The sequence below is a fragment of the Vidua chalybeata genome, chromosome 3, assembly GCF_026979565.1.
Source record: "Vidua chalybeata isolate OUT-0048 chromosome 3, bVidCha1 merged haplotype, whole genome shotgun sequence".
Taxonomy (NCBI): Eukaryota; Metazoa; Chordata; class Aves; order Passeriformes; family Viduidae; genus Vidua; species Vidua chalybeata.
Window position 1 is genome coordinate 102,770,589 of NC_071532.1, and position 23,327 is coordinate 102,793,915.

The 23,327-nt window shown below is 39.9% G+C and overlaps 1 protein-coding gene across 1 annotated transcript; it reads right to left on the reverse strand.

The window, feature by feature from the left end:
• Window positions 1-239: 239 nt before the first annotated feature.
• On the reverse strand, window positions 240-7,232 carry NT5C1B (5'-nucleotidase, cytosolic IB). The gene is made up of 6 exons (XM_053938210.1): window positions 6,566-7,232; window positions 6,292-6,459; window positions 3,516-3,645; window positions 2,985-3,107; window positions 2,131-2,315; window positions 240-1,127 (listed from the first exon to the last, which is right to left on the reverse strand). The coding sequence occupies exons 1-6, from the start codon at window positions 6,695-6,697 to the stop codon at window positions 789-791; spliced, it is 1,077 nt and encodes a 358-aa protein (XP_053794185.1). The 5' UTR covers window positions 6,698-7,232; the 3' UTR covers window positions 240-788.
• Between the last annotated feature and the right edge of the window lie 16,095 nt (window positions 7,233-23,327).

The window sequence follows — 23,327 nt, forward strand, 5'->3', positions numbered from 1 at the left end:
AGATTATCTGCTATTATGAAGGCATGCTCTAAAGCTTCAGCCTTTGTCTCAGCCAATACACTCACAGCATCTCAGACTTCTGCCCAGTTCTGTGAAGTATGTTAGGTCAAGGTGAGACCTTGAGCTCTCAGATTTGACTGAAAGTGGTAATTTCTGGTTCTGAACATCAGGAACATTCTGATTACACAAACTCTGCCTAGGAAATGATGCTAAAACCTCTACATAGAAAAACGACAATGTTCTGGAAAGCCAGCTTTATTAAGATAAGAAAACAATATAGAAAAATAATGCAAACATGACCAAATGCATGAATATTTTACTAGAAGCCAAAACTGTGTGGTGACAAACCTACTGAACACATATTTAACCAGCAAACCACCAACAGGTAAACAGTTACATGTAAACTGTGCTTTTGGGAACTTCAGAAATAACTGTCAAAAACCAGCATTGCAGAATGAATTTTCTTACAAATAACCCATCGACAGTTTTTTAGATAAAATATAACTGTTCTGTCTCTCAGAATATGTCTCAAACTATAAAAACAGTACAAATCTCCTAATATCAAAACCACAGTATTAGATACAGACAGGTAAAAAAAATCTAAACTCCTTAAGAATTATATTAAAATAACTCTATTAAAAATACTTCCTTTAAAGGCTGTTCTAGCCAGAAGTTAAATCTTTAGACACAGTGCTCACAAAACACAAATGCAGAGGTTTTCAGATGTAACTATTGGTAGATTAGAGGCTGGCTGAGTTAAGAACCTTATCCTTAATAGCACCCTCCAGTCATGTAGATTTGTGGTACTTCTGAGCAATGCCATAGGGGACATGTGCAGCTATAGTGCCCAATTTCTGTGCTCCTTCGATGTGGAACATCTGGTCATCAAAGAAAATGTGAGGGCGGATTTTCACCAGGATTGGTCCTTTAGGTGCTCCTGCTAGGAACAGTGCCTCATCAATCTCCAGACCCCAGCTACGGAGAGTCTTCAGCACTCTTGCTCCAGAGCTCGCTGCACTTCTGGCTGTGACCAGGTAGGTCCTTATAGGACAATTTAATCGCTCGTTTTTTGCATAGAACTTCTTCTGGAGTTTCCCCAGATCTTCCAGAAAACCCTTCAAAGGACCCTGAGCATGAAATACCAGAAGCATATTTAGTATATGTCCACAATTCCCCAAATAATTCTCTTGCTTTCTTCCCAAGTGCCAGTTGCACAGAGAATTCCTTTTCCTAATGCTGTGCTACTCCACAAATTCTCTATGTAACATCTCCAAATGGGTCTGCATCCTCACTAGGAATTCACACATTGGCAAAAAGGTAAAACCATAACACTACATGGTAGGATCAGTGGGAAAATCATTCTCACTAAGGCTTACAAGATCTCTTACAATATTATTTTTTAATTACAGTCTTTAATAAAATGTTCATTGAAAACACAGAAGTCTTTTTGCTATGAACCATGAGCTGTAATTTTTTTCCTGCACAAAAAACAGTGGAAGACCTAATTACAAAGCCATCAATGAACTCTTTCCAAACTAATGACTATACTATACTCCAATTTTTAGAAGCAAATGACAGTTTTGTTCAAATTGCACTGTCCAGTTCTTTCATAAATAAAGCTTTTACTCTGAATTTACACTGTTCTTAACAATAGCAGAATTGGTATTTCAGTTTAAGCTAATGTTAAAATATTTGTGGTTTTAGACAAATGGCATAGCTCTGCTTGGGATTAAGCAGATATTATCCTGTTTTAATAACCAGAATATCTCAGTGCTTGAAATTAACATTACCTACAGTGTGATTAAAAAAAAATCAGTGAAATCAGTACTAACATTTCTTTTTCTAAAGATACTATTAAAAGACAACTGTCAGTGACTGTCTTATATATGCAGTTCTCTCAGAGAAATGAGAGAGGACTGCAATGACGGCCTGGTAAAAGGACTGCAATCGTGGCCCCTTTTATGTGAAACATGCATTTTAAAGATTATCTTCAAAGAAGGAAATAAATAGGGGCATCAGCTTTCACAAAGAACACATCCACACTGGGGAAATGGAGAAATACAGCAGCAATGAAAAGTCATCAGATCTTCTGGAAACTCATTTTAAACAAGAATTTAAAGAAATACAAACCTGTGCAAGAGGCTTATTTTCATTCAATTGTTCATGTTCAAAAAATCTATCTAATCCTTGCTCTTTGAAAATCTGTTCTGATTCATCAGAAAAGATAACAGCATCCCCATCAAAAGCCACCCTCAGCTGTGTATCCGAGTAAACAACGTCTTTGTTGGCAGTGAACATCGTAGCTGATGCAATGCCTGAAAATAGATCAGAGACCCTCAGTTAGCATGTCCTGCAAAGTCAGTCATGAAACCATCAGCAGTTTGGTTCCAACAACTTACTGCTGGTGACTCTTATATATGGTGAGCATGACCGATCACAAAAGCTAATTAGAGATGCCTGTTCTGTAACACAAATGCATGGAAGCTGTCCAACTGCCAAAACATCCTGGACATGCTTCCTTCCACTTTCATATAAGACTATATAAAAATGCTTCCAAGCTCTGCTGCAAATGAGAGAAAAGCAGGAAATCCCAAGGAGACCACTCAATCAAAGTATTTGTTACTTTTTAACAAGAAGGGGGCACAGAAGTTGCTTTTCTAAGTTGTATCAAAGATATGATGCTATTCAAACAGAAGCTGAATAGAGGTGAGAGTCTTGTTTCTTTTTGAAGGGGAGAAGACAAAGATGTAGGGTGAAGTTGTCACTATCAGCAGGCTGAAGGGTCAGAGAGGAACTGTATCACATAATTTTATTTGGTTGAGTAAAAATAAGTTATAAGCTTGCACCATATAAAGTGGTGACTTTCTGCATTTGATGAAGCAGCACTAATTTCTGTGAAAGACACACAATATATATAATTTTTGAACAAGCTCCACAAGATAACAAAAGATGTCAACAGATAGCAAAAGAAAGTCAATTCATACCCGCTTCTATAGCTTCCTGCACTTTGTCAGAATCCGCTGAGAGGTACAGGTTCGTGAGGTACGCAGTCAGGTAACCAATGGGGCTCTCTCCTCCCGTCATACAGAAACGTTCAATTGTTAAGCCTAAAGTAAGAACAGCAGAAGGTGTGGCTCTGCCTTGACACTACAAAGCTGTTAAAGGAACCTGTGAAAAGGTACACTAGCCTAGCTTACAGTAAACTTAAGAAAATACATTCATTGTAATTTCAACAAGTTACACAACTTCAAACAATTACAATGTTTGATCAGCCCATCTTTATTGAGAATTTAGGGGAAAAATTCCCTCTGTGACAGCAGAGTAACTGCTGTGAAGATGTATGTGTAGGGAGCATAGATACCAAATATGAAAAAGTTTAAGGACTTCTCAGAAGTTATGGTTCACACCTGACAAATCTAGACCACTGGATCAAATTCTGTCTAATACTATAAAATTAATTCATATTATTATGTAACAGGTGGCAATTCTACACATCAGTAATTCTTTTTATTTACCATAGTGATTGATGCTATTTATGAGCCTCACTCCCACTTGGGCATGGTTATTAGTCATCAGGACAATATCAAACCGTTCTTCATCATCAGGGTACAGCTCGAGAAGCCGGGCATTGACATGCTCCAGTGCCTGCAGATTGAAAATGTGGAAGTCAACAGTCAAGTGTGCCTCCTTTCTTAGTCACTGGAGTTTTAGTGATAGGATTATCTTGAAGGAGAGTGTAAAATACCTGATAGTTTAACTTGCTGAACTTCTTTTACTCCTTCTGCTTTGCTGCCCCCAGCAACCATTTGACTGGGTTCATTTGAAAGGAATCAAGTACATTTTTCACTTTTTTTTGAGCTATGGAATTTACTTTTGCTGTTTTACTGACACAGTGCAGGTCAATAGGTGTCAAACACCATCCTTAAGTAATGAGTACAAAATCACATCCTGTCAGCTTGATTAGCTTGAGAGTTTCTAATTGCATCGATGAATGAGACAGATTTTGATTTGAGAGCTCTTCAAAGATAATTGGCCAACATGTTATACCCACAGTCTGGCATTCTTATTTCCCTGACCTTTCATCTGCCTATCTCTCTCTGTATCCATCTGTTCTCCTATTTAGAATTTCATCTTGACCCTTGAATGGAATTCTTTGGGATTACAGCAACAAAATCAATAATGAATCATCAAATGAAGATAGAGTGATTTTTATTAACATGCTTTAAAAACTCAGGCTAGTTGTTCAGAACTAAACCACAGATTTCATAATTAAATTCTGGAACTCTCACTTTAAAAAGCTATGTTATTATGGCACTGTGCTTAGGAAAATTCAAAGTTACAGCCTGGTGTAAGGCCTAGAAAAAAATCTTGGTATGTGATCATAACTCACTTCTATTGTTAATACTCTATTACACAGGCAATTTCTTAAATTATTAGAGAATAAGGGTGAGTGGAGGAGGGGATTCCATTTATTGTCCAGTGTCTTTATACTTTGCAGTCTGAAGACACCCTGGCCTGTGATTATAAATCTTAAGCACTACAAGCATGAGATGTAATGCTTTTAAGTTAGTACCTTAAACATTTCAATAAGGGAATCCAAAGAAAAACATATTATTTCTTTTTTGCTTTCTTTGTCTCCAGGTAAAAAGGATGACTCAACAAAGCCACAGTTCTCTAGCCTAATGATTCCTGTGACTAAGCAATATAAAGAATTCAAACGGAAACAGCATATCAGAAGGGAACAGAGGTCAAGCTGCATTTAGCTGGGCATAGCTATAAGCTCTGATTTCCAAAGTATGAGCAGTTAAAGAGTCAAATTGTGCTTATACTCTTAAGTAAATTTGACACTGAACTTCAATCTTAAAAACTAACTGTGCTAGCAGGGCTGCTACATATAGGAAAAGATGCAGTAAATTCCCAAGTCAGTCTGCCCTCACTGGTGTGCACAGTGAATTATTTTATGACCACACTTCTATGTTACAAACACCTTTTCAGTGCTTGTGCCATTAATGCTACTAATAGCTATGTTATATTTACATGCATGGGTATTGACATCAGTAATTTTTCCACTGTGTATGTTCATAAAGTGAGTAATGAAGAAAATGTTTTAAATTCCTGAGACCAAAACTGAAGTAATGAAAATCTACTTTTAAAACCTGAAATGTTCCGCAACAACTCTGATGTCAGCAAGTATGATTTCTAATTATGATTTCATTAATTTTCTAAAGTCCCTGTGGTAAAGCTCAGCAAACAGTTCTCAATGGACTGTAATTAAATTAACTCTATAGACAGTGTTTTTTCAAGACGGTCCTACTAAAACCTGTGCTCTTTAAAAACTTCAAATATTTTCAATTTTTTTCACTTTTCTGTAATTTTACTTGCTTCCATGCTGGAAGGTGTTTTCCTTGGCCATTTCTCTTTTTTTTGTGCAATGAAAGCAAAATATTCAATTTCAGCTCTTTTTAAACCCTGACTCAGAAGTAGGGACTCCATCTCTTTTGCTGGTCCTCAAGAACAATTTCCAGGGTGACAACAAAAGCAAGGAAAATTTAAAGCTGAACAAAATAAATGAAAATCAACACCCACTGTTTGGGTTTGGTTTTGTTTTGGTTTTTTTTTAGGTGGGGAGAGGAACTGAGTTGGTTTATTTGTTTTGTTTTGGGTGGTTTTGGGGAGGAGGAGGTTGTGACAAACTTAAACAAAAAAATTTGGGGCTTATCTTCACTGAAATGGTCTTAAAAGGAAAGGTGCTTCATACACCCCATGTCCAGTGGAAAAAGCAGGTTCCTCCTTACCCACACCTGGGATGTGGTGCTGTGAGCCGGGATACAAAGGAGAAGACAAAGCTGTAGGGTGGTGAAGTTGTCACTATCAGCAGGCTGAAGGGTCAGAGAGGAACGGGATGCTGAGGGTACCACTCCGGTCCCGGTGACGCGAGCAGTACGTGCTCTGCCGCAGGCGTTCGGCATTAGAGCCGACGGGAGGGGAGGGCAGGAGAGGAGAGGGAATGGGAGAGGAGAGGGAATGGGAGAGGGGAGAGAAGCGGTGGCCGCGGGGCCAGGGCTCGCAGAGATGCGGGGGATGCTCCCGGGCAGCCCCGCCGCGACGAGCTCGGCGCTGGGAGAACAACTCCCAAAAACATCTCCCCGAGGCAGGTTTATCCCCGCTGCAGGAGGCTTCGTGCTCCTCCTCTTCCCGACGTTTGGCCTCGCGGCATCCCCCGCGCCCCGCCGCACCCCACACGCTCTCCTGCCCCGCCGGGCCACCCGCTCCGGGCCGCCTCCTGGCTACCTTGACGAAGTAGAACGCCGGTCCGGGCTTGAAGATGATGTTCTCGTTTTTCTGCTGGTACTCCACGTACTTCTCCACGCCCTGCTCTTCGTAGATCCGCTGCTCCTCCACCAGGTTGAAGAGTGCTCGGGAGGACACGGCCACCGTGATGGCGTTCTGGGGCTTGGGCTGCGGAGCGAGCTCAGCGTAGCGCCGGCCCGTGGCCCTCAGGCCCCGGGCCCCCAGCCTCCCCCCGGACCCCCGAGCTCCGGACCCCCGGCCCGCCCGCACTCACCGGCCGGGGCTTCTGGGTAACCAGATTGTCGTAGAAAGCCTTGGCCGCCGCCCAGTCCCGCTCGGCCTCCTGCTGCCGGTCCTCCTCTGTCGCCTGGCTGGGCGGCGGCTCCTCCGAGCCCGAGCCGCTCATGGTTCCGGGCGCGGCCGGGGCCGTAACGGGCGACCGGGAAGCGGCGGCAGCGGCCGTCCCCCTGCCCCGCCCCGGCCAGGCGGGGAAGGCACCGGCGCTGCCTCTCCCCGGCGCTGTGGGCGCTTGGGGACGCGGCTCGGAGCGGTGCAGCCCTCCTCCGGAGAGGAACAGCCCCGGCCCTGGCCTCGGCGACCCCCCCCGCCCCTCAGACCCCGAGGCGCAGCCCGCCCGCAGTCTCCCCTCAGCGTGGGGCTCGTGGGGTGCGCGGGAGCCGGAGCTGCGGCCCTTCCCCGCCGCCCTCACGGCACCTGTGGCGGCCCCTTCCAGCGGACGCTGACTCCGGCCCCTGACCTCCGCAGTCTCGGGGGAGCGATGCCCGCCGCTGCTTGATGTCCGGCAGGAGCCGGCAGCACTCAGTGTACCAGCAGCATTAGCGATGTATTATTTAACTGCAATGGCTTAATTGACTTAGTGTTAACTGCAATAAATTCCCAGGAGATCTATGTTTTAGCAGTCAAAATGGGCTCGATGTCTGTGACCTTGGGTCCTTTATGCCACATGGAAAATATCTTCAAGAAAGAGCAATGTGGGCAGTGTGGCTGAGAGTGTGTTCACACCCACAAAAACTGTTATTCTGGCATGAGGTTGGCGTGGTCCTAAAATCCAGAGTCCCACACAGAGCTATGGGCAGCATCTAATACTCATACAGCTGTCTGAAATGGTCGTGTCTGCCTCTGCAGATCACCATCTGAACCACAGCAAAGGTTTCCGCACTGATAAGCTGCAGGAGAGAGCGGAAAGTGAAGAAGGAATCGGATTTTCTCCTAAACCAGTACAGGATATGGCACAGCAGACCCATAGTGATATCTATATCGTAGCACATATGATCACCAACCAAAGCCCCTTTAACATTTTGAATGAAGACTCTAAATATTGATTCCAACCTTGATCACTACATAATCTGTATCTGATTGTGAGATCTCTCTCTGCCTCCATCCAGTCTCCAAAAAGAAACAGGATGGTTTTGTTACTTTTGCCCCTCCTTTTTTTTTTTTTTTTAATGTGGCTTCCCAGTGAAAGGAGGTTTATGTGATTATACCATCTGTCTGTCTTTCCCCAGTGATGTTCAGCTGCAAACAAATTTGACAGAAGGATAAAGATCTCAAAGAGATTTAAATTGTTAAAATGTTTAATGAGAATCAACAGTAACATGCAATTTGTTGCCCTACTGGGGAAAGCACTTTATCTGCTTGTTCCCCTGCTGTAGTAGCAAACAAATACTGCCTGGCTGATCTGCCACCTACAAATCTGCTATGTTGCCTGATGTCCAGCTAACCAGGGAAGGATCTGGAAATGGGGAAGTGATGGAAAATGGGGAGGTTAGAGGAAATCATTGTAGTGGTTGTTGTCATGGGAAACTGCAAAAGGCAAACTTCAATCTGAACAAACCTGATTTTAGTAGCTCTGCTACTGATAGATGTGATTTTTTTTCCTTGAATTTTATTCTGATTATTTCACTCTGAGTGTGTTTCCATGTCTGAGCTCAGACCTGTAGTATGTCATATGCCACACCTGCTCCCCTCCATACAGTGAGATCAGGTGGAGCAGCCAGGCTGACCTGGAAAAAGGGTTCAAGACACAAAATAGCAGCTCCTGGTCCCAGTCACTACCGCTGTCCTGCTCAGAGACTTCAGCACTAGTCTAAGAAGATGATCTCTAAGAAGAGACAATTCTTAGTTAAACTGTTGGGTACATTGCCCATGAAGAAGAGGGGAAAAGAACAGGAGGAATCAGGAAGCAATTCTTTGGTGGTTACAAAACTGAATTGTCCTCTCTGTGTGAACATGGGACAATACTTTTACAGAGCCGTGCCCAGGTGGACTTGTCGTTCTGTGTTCCCCACCACCCTGCATCTACTCAGGAGCAAAATCAAAGCTCCTCAGTAACATTCTTGGTTTTTATTTTGTTACCCCCTTTCCTGTCCACCCAAGCAAAGAGTCATCACACAGTGAAGACTCCTTTTAACCTATGCAAGACATCTAAAAACTTAAAAGATGATAATCTGGTGCTGGGGCCAAGCAGTGCTGTTGATGCGCTGCTGCTGAAAGCAGTGCTATGATAACAGAAATACTTTGCCAGACGCACGTGGTATCGCTACACAGCACTCAGCTGTGTGAACATATGCACTGAGCTGCCATGTCTCTGTTCTGTGCTTGGCTGCCTGCTGCTGACATACCCTCCATTTCCTCTTTTGCTGGAGATTGTGAGCTGAGGGCCTGACATGAAAGCCTTTCAGCTTCAGCACCTTATAAATGAAATCTTGACTTCCCAAATACAGAGTGTAGCAGCCTTATCTACATCTAAAACATGTAGTAATGCCCATAGGGTTCCAGGAAAGAGCTATGTCTTGCTTTCACTAAACCTCCTGGGGAGTCTGGGAAATAGGAATGGATCCAAAACTGAATGACTTTGTGGTTTCTGAGCTAAACTAAAAAGGAAAGGGGAGGAAAGGAATTTTCTGTTATCATGCATTAATTTGTAGGGCATTTACATTAAAAAAAAAAGAATTTGTGTTTCTATCTTTGTATGTATATTGTTATAGTTAGTCATGCACGTTCTCTGAAGTCTGTTACAAGTATTCAAATAAAAAGAAAGTCCCCCTGCTTGACCTGCTGATATTTTTCCTGTGTTAAGAACAACCACCCAGAATGATTTATATGTTCTTATTCAAGAAGAAGCTCAAATTGCATCACTGAAAATAATAAAAAGTTGTAGGTTTTTTTTTTCTTCTCTTGATGCCTACTTCCTTTGGAAAGACATTAAATATTTCCAAATATTTAAAATAATGAGAGCAAAATTGCAATAATTTTTTTATTGGAAGGATGTTATTTCTCTTTAAATGTATAGATCCCAGTATGTATTGTTCCTAGTTATATCACAAACATATAGAATCCAGAACCTAACTCTCCCAGAGTTATGCCAGGGTCACTTCAGAGAGCAGTTGCACTGACTTTTACTTCATCTATGCATTGTGATGTTTCATGCTAAGAGCCCAAGACCTGTAGCGTGAGTGTGGTGTTCACAGAAGGAAGGAACCTGAGAATGATTTTGATCTAGGTCTACCTGGCATGGCAAAATGTGTGGTAACACTGCCACATTACATCTGACCAGCCAGATAAATAATTTGTAAAATCCTCCTGTTTGTAGATAGTATAAGGACCTATAATACAATCCTAGTATTGAGGAACTGATTCTACAAAACAGTTAACAGCTGATTTCCTACATGTGTTTCTGCATTTCTACATGATTTCTACAAATCCTCAATGTGGATCTCAGGCAGTCTATATTCCTTTGTTTGCCTGCCTGCTGCTATCAAATTTATTTTAACACAGGCAGAAATAAAAAAACAGTTCTATTGTGCCAAGGATGTGCATATGAAACCGCATCATGCCTAGAAGGCACATTTATATGCTGAAGAAACCTTCAGTATTGCATCATACCTTCAGTATTGCATTTTCCGTTTTCATCTCATGACAGTTTCTTTTGGTCCCTCTGAAGCATTATTTTTCGTTTTCTCTCTCCTACCACTTCCCACCCTCTGTGTTGTGCAGGGAAACAACAATGCAAAAACCTGTGGCATCACATTATAATCTATGGCAACTGCCTTTCATCTTCCCCTGGCATTGCTTTGCTACGGTCTTTAATAATATATTCTTTTGCAACAGCCACATAAATTCCCATAATGACACAGATATTTTGTTCTTAGATGATCTATTCCACCTCCATCATTCTAAGCATGAGTCATTCCAATACTCATGAGACAGGTGACAAGGAAAGCTGAATCCAACACAAATGCTCAGTAAGATTTGCTGAGCCATGAACTCTCTTCCCAAAGAAATCCAGTTTAATCATTGCAATACAAGTTTCACTTGCCTTATTACTAAAGTTAATTCTAATCGTTAATCTTCTCAGAAGGAAATCAGCAGCCAAATTTTATCTTTGGCTTTTGGGAGATTTCTTCTCTTTAAAGGACTTAATATAATTCTTCCTAGGAAAATAGAACTGTAACCAAACTTTTAGAACTGAACTCTCTTCCAGCTATTCTGAACAACAATTTTTTACCTATCTTTACCCCAAGAAAGACTCATCACATAACTGTGACACGTAAAAACAAATCAAGAAGAATTGTGAGATTCAGATAAAATATTATTTTTACCTAGATGCTAACTAAAAAAGTAGAAAAATGGTGTCTTATCTCCAAAGCTGAATATGTCTGCCCCATCTAGTAGTTTGCCACAGGGAGAATTGAGAAGCATTCAGTGAGCAAGCAATCCTGGCCACCTTTTCAAGAATGTGAACCATGACAAATAGGACAAAAATGGAGTCTTCTTGAAAATCTGTGGTCAGAAAAGGCACTAAATAAGGCACATATGCTATCAAAATATAGTGTTTTTTTCTGAGTTAAAAACAAATCTCTAGTAAAGTCATTACTTTTGTATCAATAAAAACAAAGACAAATGACAATAACCATATCAATAATAACAGGTTCAGCTGTTCAGGATTTGACTTTGTTGCACTCTGTAGGAATCACCTTGTAGGCATTTAGCACACAAGGGGAAAAAAATGAGCTGGAGAAAGGTTTGTCCCCGTTCCAAGCAAATATTCCAAGAATGTTTGCATTGCAAAACAACCACACGTAAGATGGAATGTAGATAAATTGTACATACAAACCCTTTGGGGTTCCAAGATCCTACTGAATAAAAAGTTGAATATAATGAAAAATTTTAGATTCAGCTCTCTATAATAGAGACAGTTGTTTGAGCATTTTTCATTATGCACTAATTATCTCTTTATTAATGGAAATTAATGGAGGGTCTAGTCACGCAAACAGCTCCACACAGGGATGTGTCTGTGCAAGACTGAAACCTAAATGTTGAAATCCTATTGATTCATTTTACCATAACAAAAGACATTACACTATTCTAAGATTCACTCTGGTAATTACATGTCCTATTATGTATTAAATACTCATGGTTTAGTTGTGCTATTGTCCACGAGGGTTCATGTTAAGTATTCAATTAAATTAAAGTCTTTAATGAGAACATCTTATTAAAAAAGATTCTTAGATTTTTTTTTGTGCGGTTGTGCAAAACTACCATAAAGATATCACTTAATCTCTATTGCATTGCGTTAGTTATAGTTTTAATAATGAGGAGAACAAGGAAGTCTTTTAAATGTGTTTCTCCTCCCCCTGTTCCAGGCGTTCAGAGAAACCCATTCAAGCAAACTGGTTTCCCACCCATTTCCTGAATTGGAGGAAGATATCAAACAATGTGTGCACCAGAGTGACATTGATGGAGCTGCTGGGCACCCCTGATGGGACAGCACAGCAGTCCCATGGGCTTTGGACAGCAAGAGCAATGGCAGAGCTATCAGAGCAAAATCATCCACTGTCTGCTACTGCACTGATGTTATTCACACATTGGAAAAACAGATCCACTGCATTCCAAAACCAGAACTTCTGCCTTTCATCTTTACACACGTACCAAGTCTCATTTGAGCCTTAAGCCACAGTGTAACTCACCTACAGAGCAAACTGGGCAACAGGAATTTTGTTTACATAGCCAGCCATCCCGCTGCTGTCCTTGAGAACAAAGCTTTTTGTTTGTCTCTTTATGAATATGAGGAAAAAAAATACACTTTCTACAATCTCCTAGGCAATGAAGAATAGGAATATAGTCATAAAATGTACCAGTTTATCCAAGCAAGGGGTGTGGGATGATGTGATTATACCTACTCATAAAGGAGACAAAGTTTAATTGCAGCAAGAATGCTTTTGGCTGCACAGTTACTGCCCAGGTCCAAAAATAGGAATGTAAGTGATTAGTGCAGCACTCCTGATGGGGAAAGAGGAGCCAGAAGTGTAAATAGAAGAGAAGATTTAGGGTTTCTCTAAGCTACAGCTTCAAACCTGTCAGCAAGCTGCACGCAACATCTCTGTTACTTGAGTTATGATGTGATTCTCTTTTTCATGGATTGTGTATCCCATTTCTGGTTCAGGTCCCCTCTCTCCTTTTGGCAAGTAAAGCTTTTGGGAGAAAACAGGTAAGGACTAAAAGAAATGATAATGTGTTTTTGTTTGTGTTGTGCTAGTTTCCAAGGGCCTCAGAAAGCTTCGGGGAGCTGTTGTGTTTGCTGCTGTAGGAACACACAGGAAGGTGCTCCCCATATGACACCCCTCCTCCCTTCTCAAATCCTCTCAGTAGAAGGAAGATTATTTTTGCAGACCTTTCCAAGCTCAAGCATTAAGTGTGAGGCTCCCACAGTTGCCCTTCTCCGCATGCTTTCCCACAGCTGTGCTGCTGTGTCGTGCATTTGCAGTGCAGTGTTTCAGTCCCACTCCTGCACTTGGCCCCCACAGAGCCAAGAAAACTGGGCTGACCTAGTTGGTGTGATCGCTAGTGGGAATTTCCTGGTGCAGAGGGTTATGAGCTGAGGTTATGGGACTCAGCTGCAACTGAGGTGAGACCCACACTCAAAATCTCCTCCTGCTATGGCTTCTCCTTTTGTTTTAGCGACTTGAACATTCCTCAGACACGTTCATCAATTCTTACTGTGATTGCATCACAGTAGAGAACACTTCAGCAGCCTGTTTTTAATTCCCTTGAAAGTGACTTTCAAGTTGTATTATTTATATTAAAGCAGTGTTTACATTTCTCTGTTTTCAATATTTTTCTTGAGAATGTGGAAAGATAACAATGACAAGAGCAACACCAGTAAAAATATAAAAGTAATGTTTCCAGTCAGAGGCTTCTACAATTTAATAGTAAGTACCTATATCACAAAATAATTTTACATGGTGCTATACCTCATTTTAAGTGGTGGTGTGAAATTGCAGAAAAAAAAGGCACTCAATGAGATTTCAGTAGGTCATAGATCATATAAAGAGGTTATCAAATTCAGCTCCTGACTTTGAAGAAAATACATTAACTGTCCAGCTTTCATCCTATTTTCCTTCCTGTACAGAAAATTTCCAGGTTGGATGTATTCAATATGTTCTTTCTCTGCAAAGGGGGAAAAAACCACCACCACCACCACCAAAAAAAAAAAAAACAACAACAAAAAAAAAAGTATGTGTAGCAGACCGTTCATTACACTGAAGGCTTAACTTGCACCCTTTTTTCTTTCACACAGAGAGCCTCAGGTGACTGTCCTGCTGAAGTCAATGCCTTTGGCAAAAGTATGTGTGTGTAATGCTGGCACAGTGTGGGAGAATGAATCCAGACTTCTGAATCTGAGACTTTTCAACAAGATTAATGTGAAGTCTCTCCAAAGGTACTGCAGGAATTTGCCTGGCAAGCCCTGTGGAGGGCTCCAAAGCTAGAAACTACAGACTTACCAAAAGATGGAGAGCTTGTAAGAACTACAGTCAAAGATTATCCAAGGATCTTCACCGAAGGGTCTTCAAAGTAGTTATATTGGTGTGTCAATGTGGCAGCAGTAAAGAGCACAGGGCAACTAGGAAGTGTTTGTACAGCCTGTGCTGGCCCAGTGCTGCTGTGCCTGCTCTTGGCAGTATCAGTTCAGGTTTACTCATTGGCAGCCTGTTGCTGTGTAAGCACAACTCAACAAGTAGCTTCTGTTTGTCTGAAATATATATTCTGTCATTTTGCTGGGCTTGTGTGTATATTACTGTGTGAAATTTGGTGGTCTGTGGCATGAGAGAGGTTATAGAAGTGGATAGGAAGTTGTTAGTGCATTTAAATGCAGTGAATCACTGGGGGATCCGATTGAGTGTAGTATTTGGAGAGACCCTGACAGGTCCCAGTGGCCTGTTCAAATTTGTCAGTTCTCTGGTGACAGTTCTAGCCACTGCCAGCTTTTGCTTTTAATTAAAGTGCATTGAAAGTTTTTGTGACCTGCAGCCATGTCCTTTTATTTTGCCTTGTCTGCTCACAGAGACTCAGAGGATTATTGTAAATCAGGATTTGCATGATGCTGGGATGCAACTGTTTAGTCAGAAGGCTGAGCTGGTCCTGAATTCACCCCCTAGACACATTATTGCAATACACACTGCTAGTAAATCAATGCAATTTTTCTTTCTTTCTATTTTTGACTCAAAGCTTTGAATACTACTTTGTGTCTTCAATTTATTTTCAGCTGACTTGATTGCTAGTTTTTTGATAAAAAAAATACCCATATCTCTCTCTGTAGATACTGCTTCTCTAATATCCTTCCCATTTATGCTAATCAAATAAAAATAACATGTCTTCTTATCCAGGCAGGAGGTGTGTGATGAAATCTGTTGTTTAGAAAATCCAGAAGTAGTGCTTATCACTACTGGTACCATTTGTTCTCCAGTCTGAATCCATTCATTCCTACTGAAGAGACACAGTTCCTTTCATACTTGTAGCTCAAATAATATTACAGATGTTTGAACATGGTATTTCTCACTGTCTTCTTTAATTTGTTTTAGAATATTTGTCCTTATGCATAACCTTCTTCCACATCTTTTAAATAAGTTCTATGGTCAAAATCCTATCTTTCCTGCCAGTAGTGGGGTATTTTCATCAGGAGAAATCTCAAATGAGCCACAGCAGACCTCCAGTGATAAGGGCTGCATACAGCCCACACAGAAGTTAAATCTTTAACACTTAATAGTCCATCATAGAAATGGAAAATGGCAAAGGGTAACTGGGTTTGTTTTGTTGGCGGCAAACTCTTTTCAAAGGGAAAAGTTGTTTTGTTATAGCAATAGGTTTTTGTTTGGTTGGTTTTTTTCTGTCCTGTAAGAATTGTTTACATTAGAAACCCTTTGTAAAGTCCCTTAGATCTCCAGTTCATCTGAATTACATCAAATTATGAATCCTTGTCAGTCATGAATGTCAAAAAAGTACCACTGAGAGTAGGGAAAAATTTAAATCCTGCAGTTCTAGTTTACCTCACTATAACAGCATCTGAATAGCTCAGAAACATTGGACAAAAGACTCTTGATACATTACAATAGATTTTATCTTTTGCTTTTGTTGATTTTTTGGTGGCTGTTTTTTTGTTGATTTTGTTTTTGTTTGGGTTTTTGGGGTTTTTTTTTTGTTTGGTTTGGTTGGTTTTTTTTTTGGTTGGTTTGGTTTTTTTTTTTTTTTTTTTTTTTCTGTGAATTGCAGCATGTTGCAGGAGATTTTTGGGCCTCTAGGTGAGAAAAGAATATTCTCAGAGCAGGTTAATTTTTGCTAACTCAAGTACATCTCTCCTGAGCATGTATAAACAGATTTTACAAAGCCTCAAAACTTGGCAAATTTAGCTTTCTGAAGTATGAAAAAAGTTGCTTTAAATTATTATTGCAACCCAAATTATATATTTTTCCCTAGCTATATTCTAAGAGGAGAAGAGCAAATTTTGCTTAAATAACATTTTTCAGTCCAGGTTGAAATAGAGCTATAGCATATAAACTATATGTATTCTACCAACAATGTATTCACTCAAAAATGAGAGAAGTCTTTGCAGCTGATATTTGGTATTATTACCAAAATAATTGGTAATCTAATTCTCGTGGGTTTTTTTATTGCCGTGAAAAAGCTTCTAACTAGCAGACCACACACTGTACATGATTCTGATGAAATGAAAAAGAAGGTAAGTAGTCAAATAAGTCATAGCAAAAAACATAGCATAAATTGAATTATTTTAGAGGATTTGAATACCAGTTTTATAGTATGTTGGAATAAGGATGGGTAATAGTGCGAAATATGTGAAAACACACACAAAGTTTTTCATGCTAACCCTCCTTATATAATGAAAAAAGATAATAATCTATAATAGGCACAAATTTTCATGTAATACACTCTGAGACAATTTTTTGTGAGTTGGTCTTATGGCATCAGTAGAGAGTTCAAATCCTGTTACCATTTCGAAATACTTCCTGTTTCCATTTGTGTAATTGCACTGAAAATCAACATTCTTCATAGACTAAGCTATAAAAGAAAACCAAGAGGAAAAAAAAAAAAAAGGATAGATAGCTCTTATATCTAACAGTCTTTTTCCAGTTTGTTCTAAAAATTCTCTAAAAAAAATCCAGCAAACCAAACAAACACAACCCCCCGTCCCCTCCGCCCCAAACTAGTTAAGATTCACCTGAAATGATACAAGTTTGACTCTTGTGTAGGGCTTCAGGCCAGCATCAAGTGGAATTTTCTCCAGTAAATAAGCTATTCCATTCAGCTGTAGCACGACATGCAGCACAAGCCATGCTACTCCTGATTACATGGACTGGGTGGTAAAGTCCAGGCTGAACAGGTGCTCCATCTTGTGATGCTTCCATATTTTGTTGCTGATGAACATAGGAATACTCATTTGCTCCTATTTGCTAAAAACTTACTTGGAATCATCTAGTCAAGGTTGAGGAAAGAAGATTTTGGTGTTCAGGTGTCTGGAGACATCTTTGTCTATGCAGCATCAGTAGTTAATGACATCAGGGTTGATATGGAACAGGAGAAATATGAAGCAATTTTAATTTATTGTTATTAATATCTCCATCATTTAGGAAAAATAAGACTCTTTGGTATCTCTCCCCTTTCCCAACATGTCCACTAACATCTATTCAGCATTGACTCTTGGAAAAAAATAAGGAGATAACAAAGTGGCTAAATTTTTGCTATATTTCTTCCTAATCTTCTGACACTGAAATACATAATGTGAGTTTTCCACTTCAAGGGAAACATTTTGTTCTAACAAGGCTTTTTACTCCTCCATAACAAAGATGATAAGAGCCCTGGCAGGGATGTGGTCTGTCCAAGTGCCAGCAGAGAAGCTCCAGCCTGATAGCAGACTCAAAGCTTCTGGTCTAATGGGTGATGGTGGTGCCAGCTGTTGTGTCTTCTCAGAGATAGGAATGTCGATCTCACACCACAGCAGGATTTCTTCCCTTTGCAGCAGTCAGCAGCTGCTGCCAGGAGCAGCAGTGGTGGCATTGATTCCAGCTGCTGCTGCCCAGCTGAATGCCAAGACACATAAACTGTGGGATGTCTTAGCAACTCCTCAGTGAGGTAGTAAGATAACATGAGAAACATTAAGCGATATTAAATAGCAGATGATAAACCATTTTCAGGAAACAGCATTTCTCCAGAAAGAGGCTGAAGTTTATCAAAGGGAAAATGTCTCCTGGAGGACTTGCCAAAGTAAATCTCTTTGATGCAAATGGTTTAAGCAAAGACTTTCACCTTAATCTACCATGTGGTGACCTGGTCTTCTGATACAGAGAATAATCATGGGTGTTTTCAGAATTGCTGTGGTGTGCAAGCCCTCCAATCCTAAAATGTTTACAACATTCCCACTTCACCACTCTGATCTTAGTCACCTACATTTCTCTTAAATTTAATAATACCTAATGTCTTTAAACTTTGCTGCTTGAAAATGATTCAGTGCCTTGTGAAAGACAGATTAAAAAAATGCAATTCCTCATAAACAAGTTTCTTTCAGCTTTACAGTTTTATTATTTTGCCTGTGCTAAAAGGGATAATATTATAATGAATGACCCACAAAGGGTAGTACAAAATGGAGAGGAAAAGATGAGTGTGTAGCTGTTGAAATTAGTATTTTCTTGCAGATTGATCTCTCTGCCAGTTTGTCACCCTGGACATTTTAAATTTAGTTTATTTGTGTTACAGTAGAAGTGACAATGTAGCCTTAAATATAGCCTCTGAAAACAAGATCTATGCCTATTTCATTTGAATTCTACTGTTCTTTCATTAAACATTTCTTCATCTTTGCAGAGCCAAATTCTTAAAATAATAAATCAGAGACACCTAAAGTTCTTGCCAAGTCAAATATCTACAGTTTCTGGCAATTATGTAATTTCCAGATTTGCTGCAATGGCTCTTGCTGATAAGTCAATTGTCATAAAAAGAAATGTTCCAGACCAATCTTTATTAGGGTGTCCTTCACTGATCTGTGTAAAATAATCCCCCTCCTGCCCCACTCTCTTTTAGAAAAGAGAAACATAATTACAGCTTTTTCCCTTGCTTTGAATGACTCTTCATCATAACAATTTATATCTGGAGAATGTCACAAGAAAATGTGAAAAGGTAAGTTTAAACCAAAGAAATCAGGCACTGCTGTTATTAATAGAGCAGCTCAAGAATGTTTCCCATGATGTGTTATAAGGGCTCTGTCTTATAATAAAATTTAACAGTGATGTATTTCCCTTGCTCTCAAGTTGATTTTATATTAGAAGTCCAGACAAAAGTAATTTGTAGCAAAGGTTTCTGATCCAATGTCTGTATATGGAAAAGACTCAAAGGACTTCCATGCCCATTTAAAAGCCCTTTAAAATGATTAATGACTAAATGCATTACAAATTATCAAGTATTTCACACTGACAAAACAGAGGGCTTGTCATGAGTTTTGGCCAAATTTTTCTCCCTTAGTATTTAGAGTAAAATATCTCATAAATAGTAATTTTGAGCCCCCATTTAGAGTAGTGATAATGGGCAGATGAAATAAAGCCCTGCACCTTTTGCCCTTATTTTTACCTTTTTAAATGTAGTTGTTTTATATTTAAATGGATGTTTGAAATCCTTATTGCCACCTCCAGTGCAAAGCATTCCCTGAGTCCTTCATCCTTTTGATGGCAAATGAGGAAGAACAAAATTAAATCCCAGGACTTAGATGCAAGTTCTCGATTTTTTATCATACCTGGAAGTGATTCTGGCACCAACTCTGAAAAAGAAGGCTATGCCTTTCTTCACTTAAAATCTAATTGTTTATTTTCCAACTCTCAATAGTTTTTCTCCTTCAGTGAAAAGGCAAAACTAGGATATATAGAAATGGGACCTATCCTAACTAAAGAAGTTGGTCAGTCTCATTCCCCATGCTGTATTTGAAATAAAATCCTAAAATACTACTGTTGGTTTTGCACAAGCAGAATTGTTGAGTATTAACACAAAATCAGACAAAGACAATCATAAGCCCTATATCTTTCAGTGGTAGTCAAAAAAGAAAACTCATTCTATTTTACTTTGCTTGTAACAGCCATCTTTGGCTCTGGTGGTGTTTTGGACTCCTCAGTGCTGTGATGGCCACACAGGAAAGCTGAGATCTCCTCACATGGAGGAAGGCCAGATACAGCAGTTTGTTTGCTCCCGTGGCCGTGCTGGCATCCCCCAAAGGCGCTCTCGGGGCACTGCTCGCTTCACCTCTGCACAGCTCCCTGTTCACAGCAGCCAACACTCCCAGAGCTGGCAGTGCCTGCCAGGGGTCTGCTGGCTGCCACCTCTGCCTGAACTGCCACACAGGAACACCCAGAGCCCAGTCCAAAACCTGCTGACAGCTAAGAATATATCAAATTATAATAGCTATTACACATATTTAATGACAGTGTGTATATTTACACAACTGTATTAGGTCATTTGCTTACTTTATGCTGAGAGCTGCTACCTGTCAACAAATGTGATAAAACTGCTGATCCTATATTTGAGATCATTGGTACCATTTTTTGCAGTTGCAAGAGGTTTGAAGCACACATGGGGAGAGCAAGAACAGAATTGTCTACCATCTTAGAAACATTGTGGGGATTGCAACATGGAGGAGACTAATTAATCAAGCACAAGACATGATCAGCCTGTGTAATATCACAGAGCAAAAATGTGGACCCTGTATGTCTGTTTATCCATTATCATATTATTTTCCAGTTTCTGTTTCTTTCTACAAAACATTGGTTTTTCATCCATGCATGTCGTGCCTCAATACTGTGCATATAATTCAATAACTCTTCTGAAGTTTGGCAGGTTTCCAGCTGCCCTTGTGTCATCTTTATGAAATTTGAAAACATTAGGGTTGTACATATTATCTTTTGAAGTGATGATGTGATTAATTATCCTGCAGCTCTCATTACCCACAAGGGGCTAAGAAATTTATATCATATGCAAACTCAACTGTTTAGTGGTTTGTCCAGTGTCAAAATTAAAAATGTTGAACCTCTCTCTTCCATCTTTCATGCTCCCTGCCCTCTCTTTATTAGCAAGATCTCTACAAGACATAAACAAACAAACCACCAAAAAAAATTGCTTTTAGGTATTTATAGGCTTAAAGGAATAGCTCACCCAATAGGAAAAAAAAATCAGTATTCATTCAAACTAGCTGAAATTCATCACAATACTATTTTAGAAATTGTATGAAATAATTATTTTCAAGCTTGCCATGATACCAATGCCGAAAAAATATCACTTCACCACCAATATCACTCCACCCTTTGCTAAGTGTTGTAGGTGAGGGCTCAGTGAGCTTTCAAGGTGAGGTTCTCTGACTGATCCCTCACCCTCTGGATGGTCAGGGATTTGCCTCTGGGGCTCAACCTCCAGGTGGAAGTTATATATATTCTTGTCAGTAACTCTTTGTCTGCTGGCTGGGGGTCCTGGAAACTTTTGCCAGCAAAGTTTTTTTTCTTCCCAATCTTGTTGGGATGCTGGGCTGGACAGACAGGTCCACGCTAGTAAATAACACCAGGCAGGGGAAGGACTCAGGCCTGAGCCCATGACTGCCTGTAGTGCTCTGCTCTCAGGGTGCTCCTGGGCACGATTGAGCTGTGCCACACAGGGCTCTTCCAACACTGCTCTTCTGCAAGGATTTAATGGGACAGCAAACTATTTTCCATATAGACACTCTGCTTTTGGAGGCAAGAAATGTTACCCTTGTGAACATGAGTTGTGCCCTGCCAGCAGTCCTCAGAATACAGGAATAGCGCCCAAACTGGTTTTTATTGTAGATGTGTCATAAAATTCCACTGAGGGCTGCACCCCTCTGCTGTAGTGTTGTGACTGGAAAACAGAGAAGCACATCCAGGCCAGGGAAAGGAACACAGTCCATGGTCCCTCTTCAGCTCTTCTCACATCCAAGTGCTGGAGAACAGAAGGAATACAAACAGCCTTACCTGAGCTCACAGATAGCAACTGGAGCAGCAAGAAAGAGGTCAAAAAGAGGAGCAGGACACAAAATTAGCAGAGTGAATATAGCAAATCTATTAACCTCTAATAATTCTGCCTTTTTCTTTTTTTTTTTTTTTTTTCTTTCTTTTTTTTTTTTTAACAGGGGTATTAGGGGTATTTCCATGGTATTAATGCATCTCCTATCACTATATTCAAGTATTAAAATATGGATTACAGTAACATTAACATTGCTTATATGGGACCCAAGAGACCCTCTGCACTCACTTTGCTGAATTACAGGAATGCTTTCAGTGAAGTAGATTAATTGATGTAAATAGGGGAAAATCTACTCAAATTTATGATTAACACAAGCTAGATCTGATGGATGTGTGTGTGTGTGTGTTTGTGTGTGTGTGTGTGTGTAAGACTATATAGTTATCCTAGCAAGTAAAAAACTGGGTTTGCACCACAGTTATCTTTTGGGTCTGTGGAACTGATATAAAATATCTCAGCAAAAGCAGCCTTACGGTTGCAGCAAAACCAATATCTTACAGCTGTGACTGTGCTAGGAGAACTGCCATCAGTGTGGTAGTAAAAAAGAAACAGGCAGGAAATAGGTTTCACATTCTGGCCAAATGTAACAGTATGGAAAAATGTTTATGTCCTGAATCAAGACAAAGCAGTCAAAAATCTAAAAACATCATGAGCTATAAATCCAGAAGATATGGTTTTGGTTCAAATCAGCTGTAACATTTTGTTTTGGCAATTTGGAAATACTTTGATATTTTTCAATATATACTTTGTAATTCAAGTTGCTTATATTTCTTAATGAAATGTAATTTTGAGACATAGAATGGTCATTTTTAGAGACAAAGTCTTCATTACTTCAAAAAACATTTGCAAATGCTTTTTAATCCATTTCCCAAAACCGACATTTCCCCTTGAAAAAATATTGTATGAAGTAATCAATATGTTCTAATTTGAGAAGTAGAACAAAAATGATCCTGACCAATTCACTGATGTATCCATAATGACAGCAATTTTCTTTGGTAAATGAGGCTTGGAAAAATTCATATAAATTAGACTTATGTATGTGGGTGTTGTAGGACTGGCAATGATAGTTTTATATGTTTTGATAGTTTTATAAACTTTGTCTTCATTTGCTGCAGTTGATTGTTATTTATTATTTTCTGAAAGTATTGGGGATTCTTTCACCACACTCACAGATGTCAATGAGCAGAACTATTCCCACCACTTAATAATGATTTTGGATTGATTTTAGGTTTGAGATGGACAATTACAACACCCTAAATACTATGAGAAGGTAGGTCAGGTTGGAAATAAAAACTGGAATGGGAACTGTAAACATTTTTGCAAAGTTGTATCCTCTTTTTGTTGCCTGTAATATTTAAGAAAAATACATCTGAGGAGGCATTTTGACAGAACTTTCTGATATATGTTCACTTTGCTCCAGAGGATGACATATTCTCTCATTAATGCATGTGCAGAACACCCACAACTCTGCACACAAGATATTCACCTCTGTTCACAGCAGAATATTAGCTAACATAATGCCATGCATTTAACAGAGGATAAATGATTTACAAATGTGATAACAAAGGCTGACTCTAGACGAAGAGTTCAGTTTCCTCCATGGTCGGTAGGGAGTGGTGGGTTCTCCTAGGGGACAATCCAAAGCAGAAATTTCCCACTGG

Coding starts and splice junctions, on each gene's coding strand:
- NT5C1B (XM_053938210.1), bottom strand. CDS start 6,697: ATGAGCGGCTCGGGCTCGGAGGAGCCGCCGCCCAGCCAGGCGACAGAG. Junction 3,646..6,291: donor CGGCGTTCTACTTCGTCAAG/GTAGCCAGGAGG, acceptor TTCAATCTGCAG/GCACTGGAGCATGTCAATGC. Junction 1,128..2,130: donor AAAATAAGCCTCTTGCACAG/GTTTGTATTTCT, acceptor TTTCATGCTCAG/GGTCCTTTGAAGGGTTTTCT.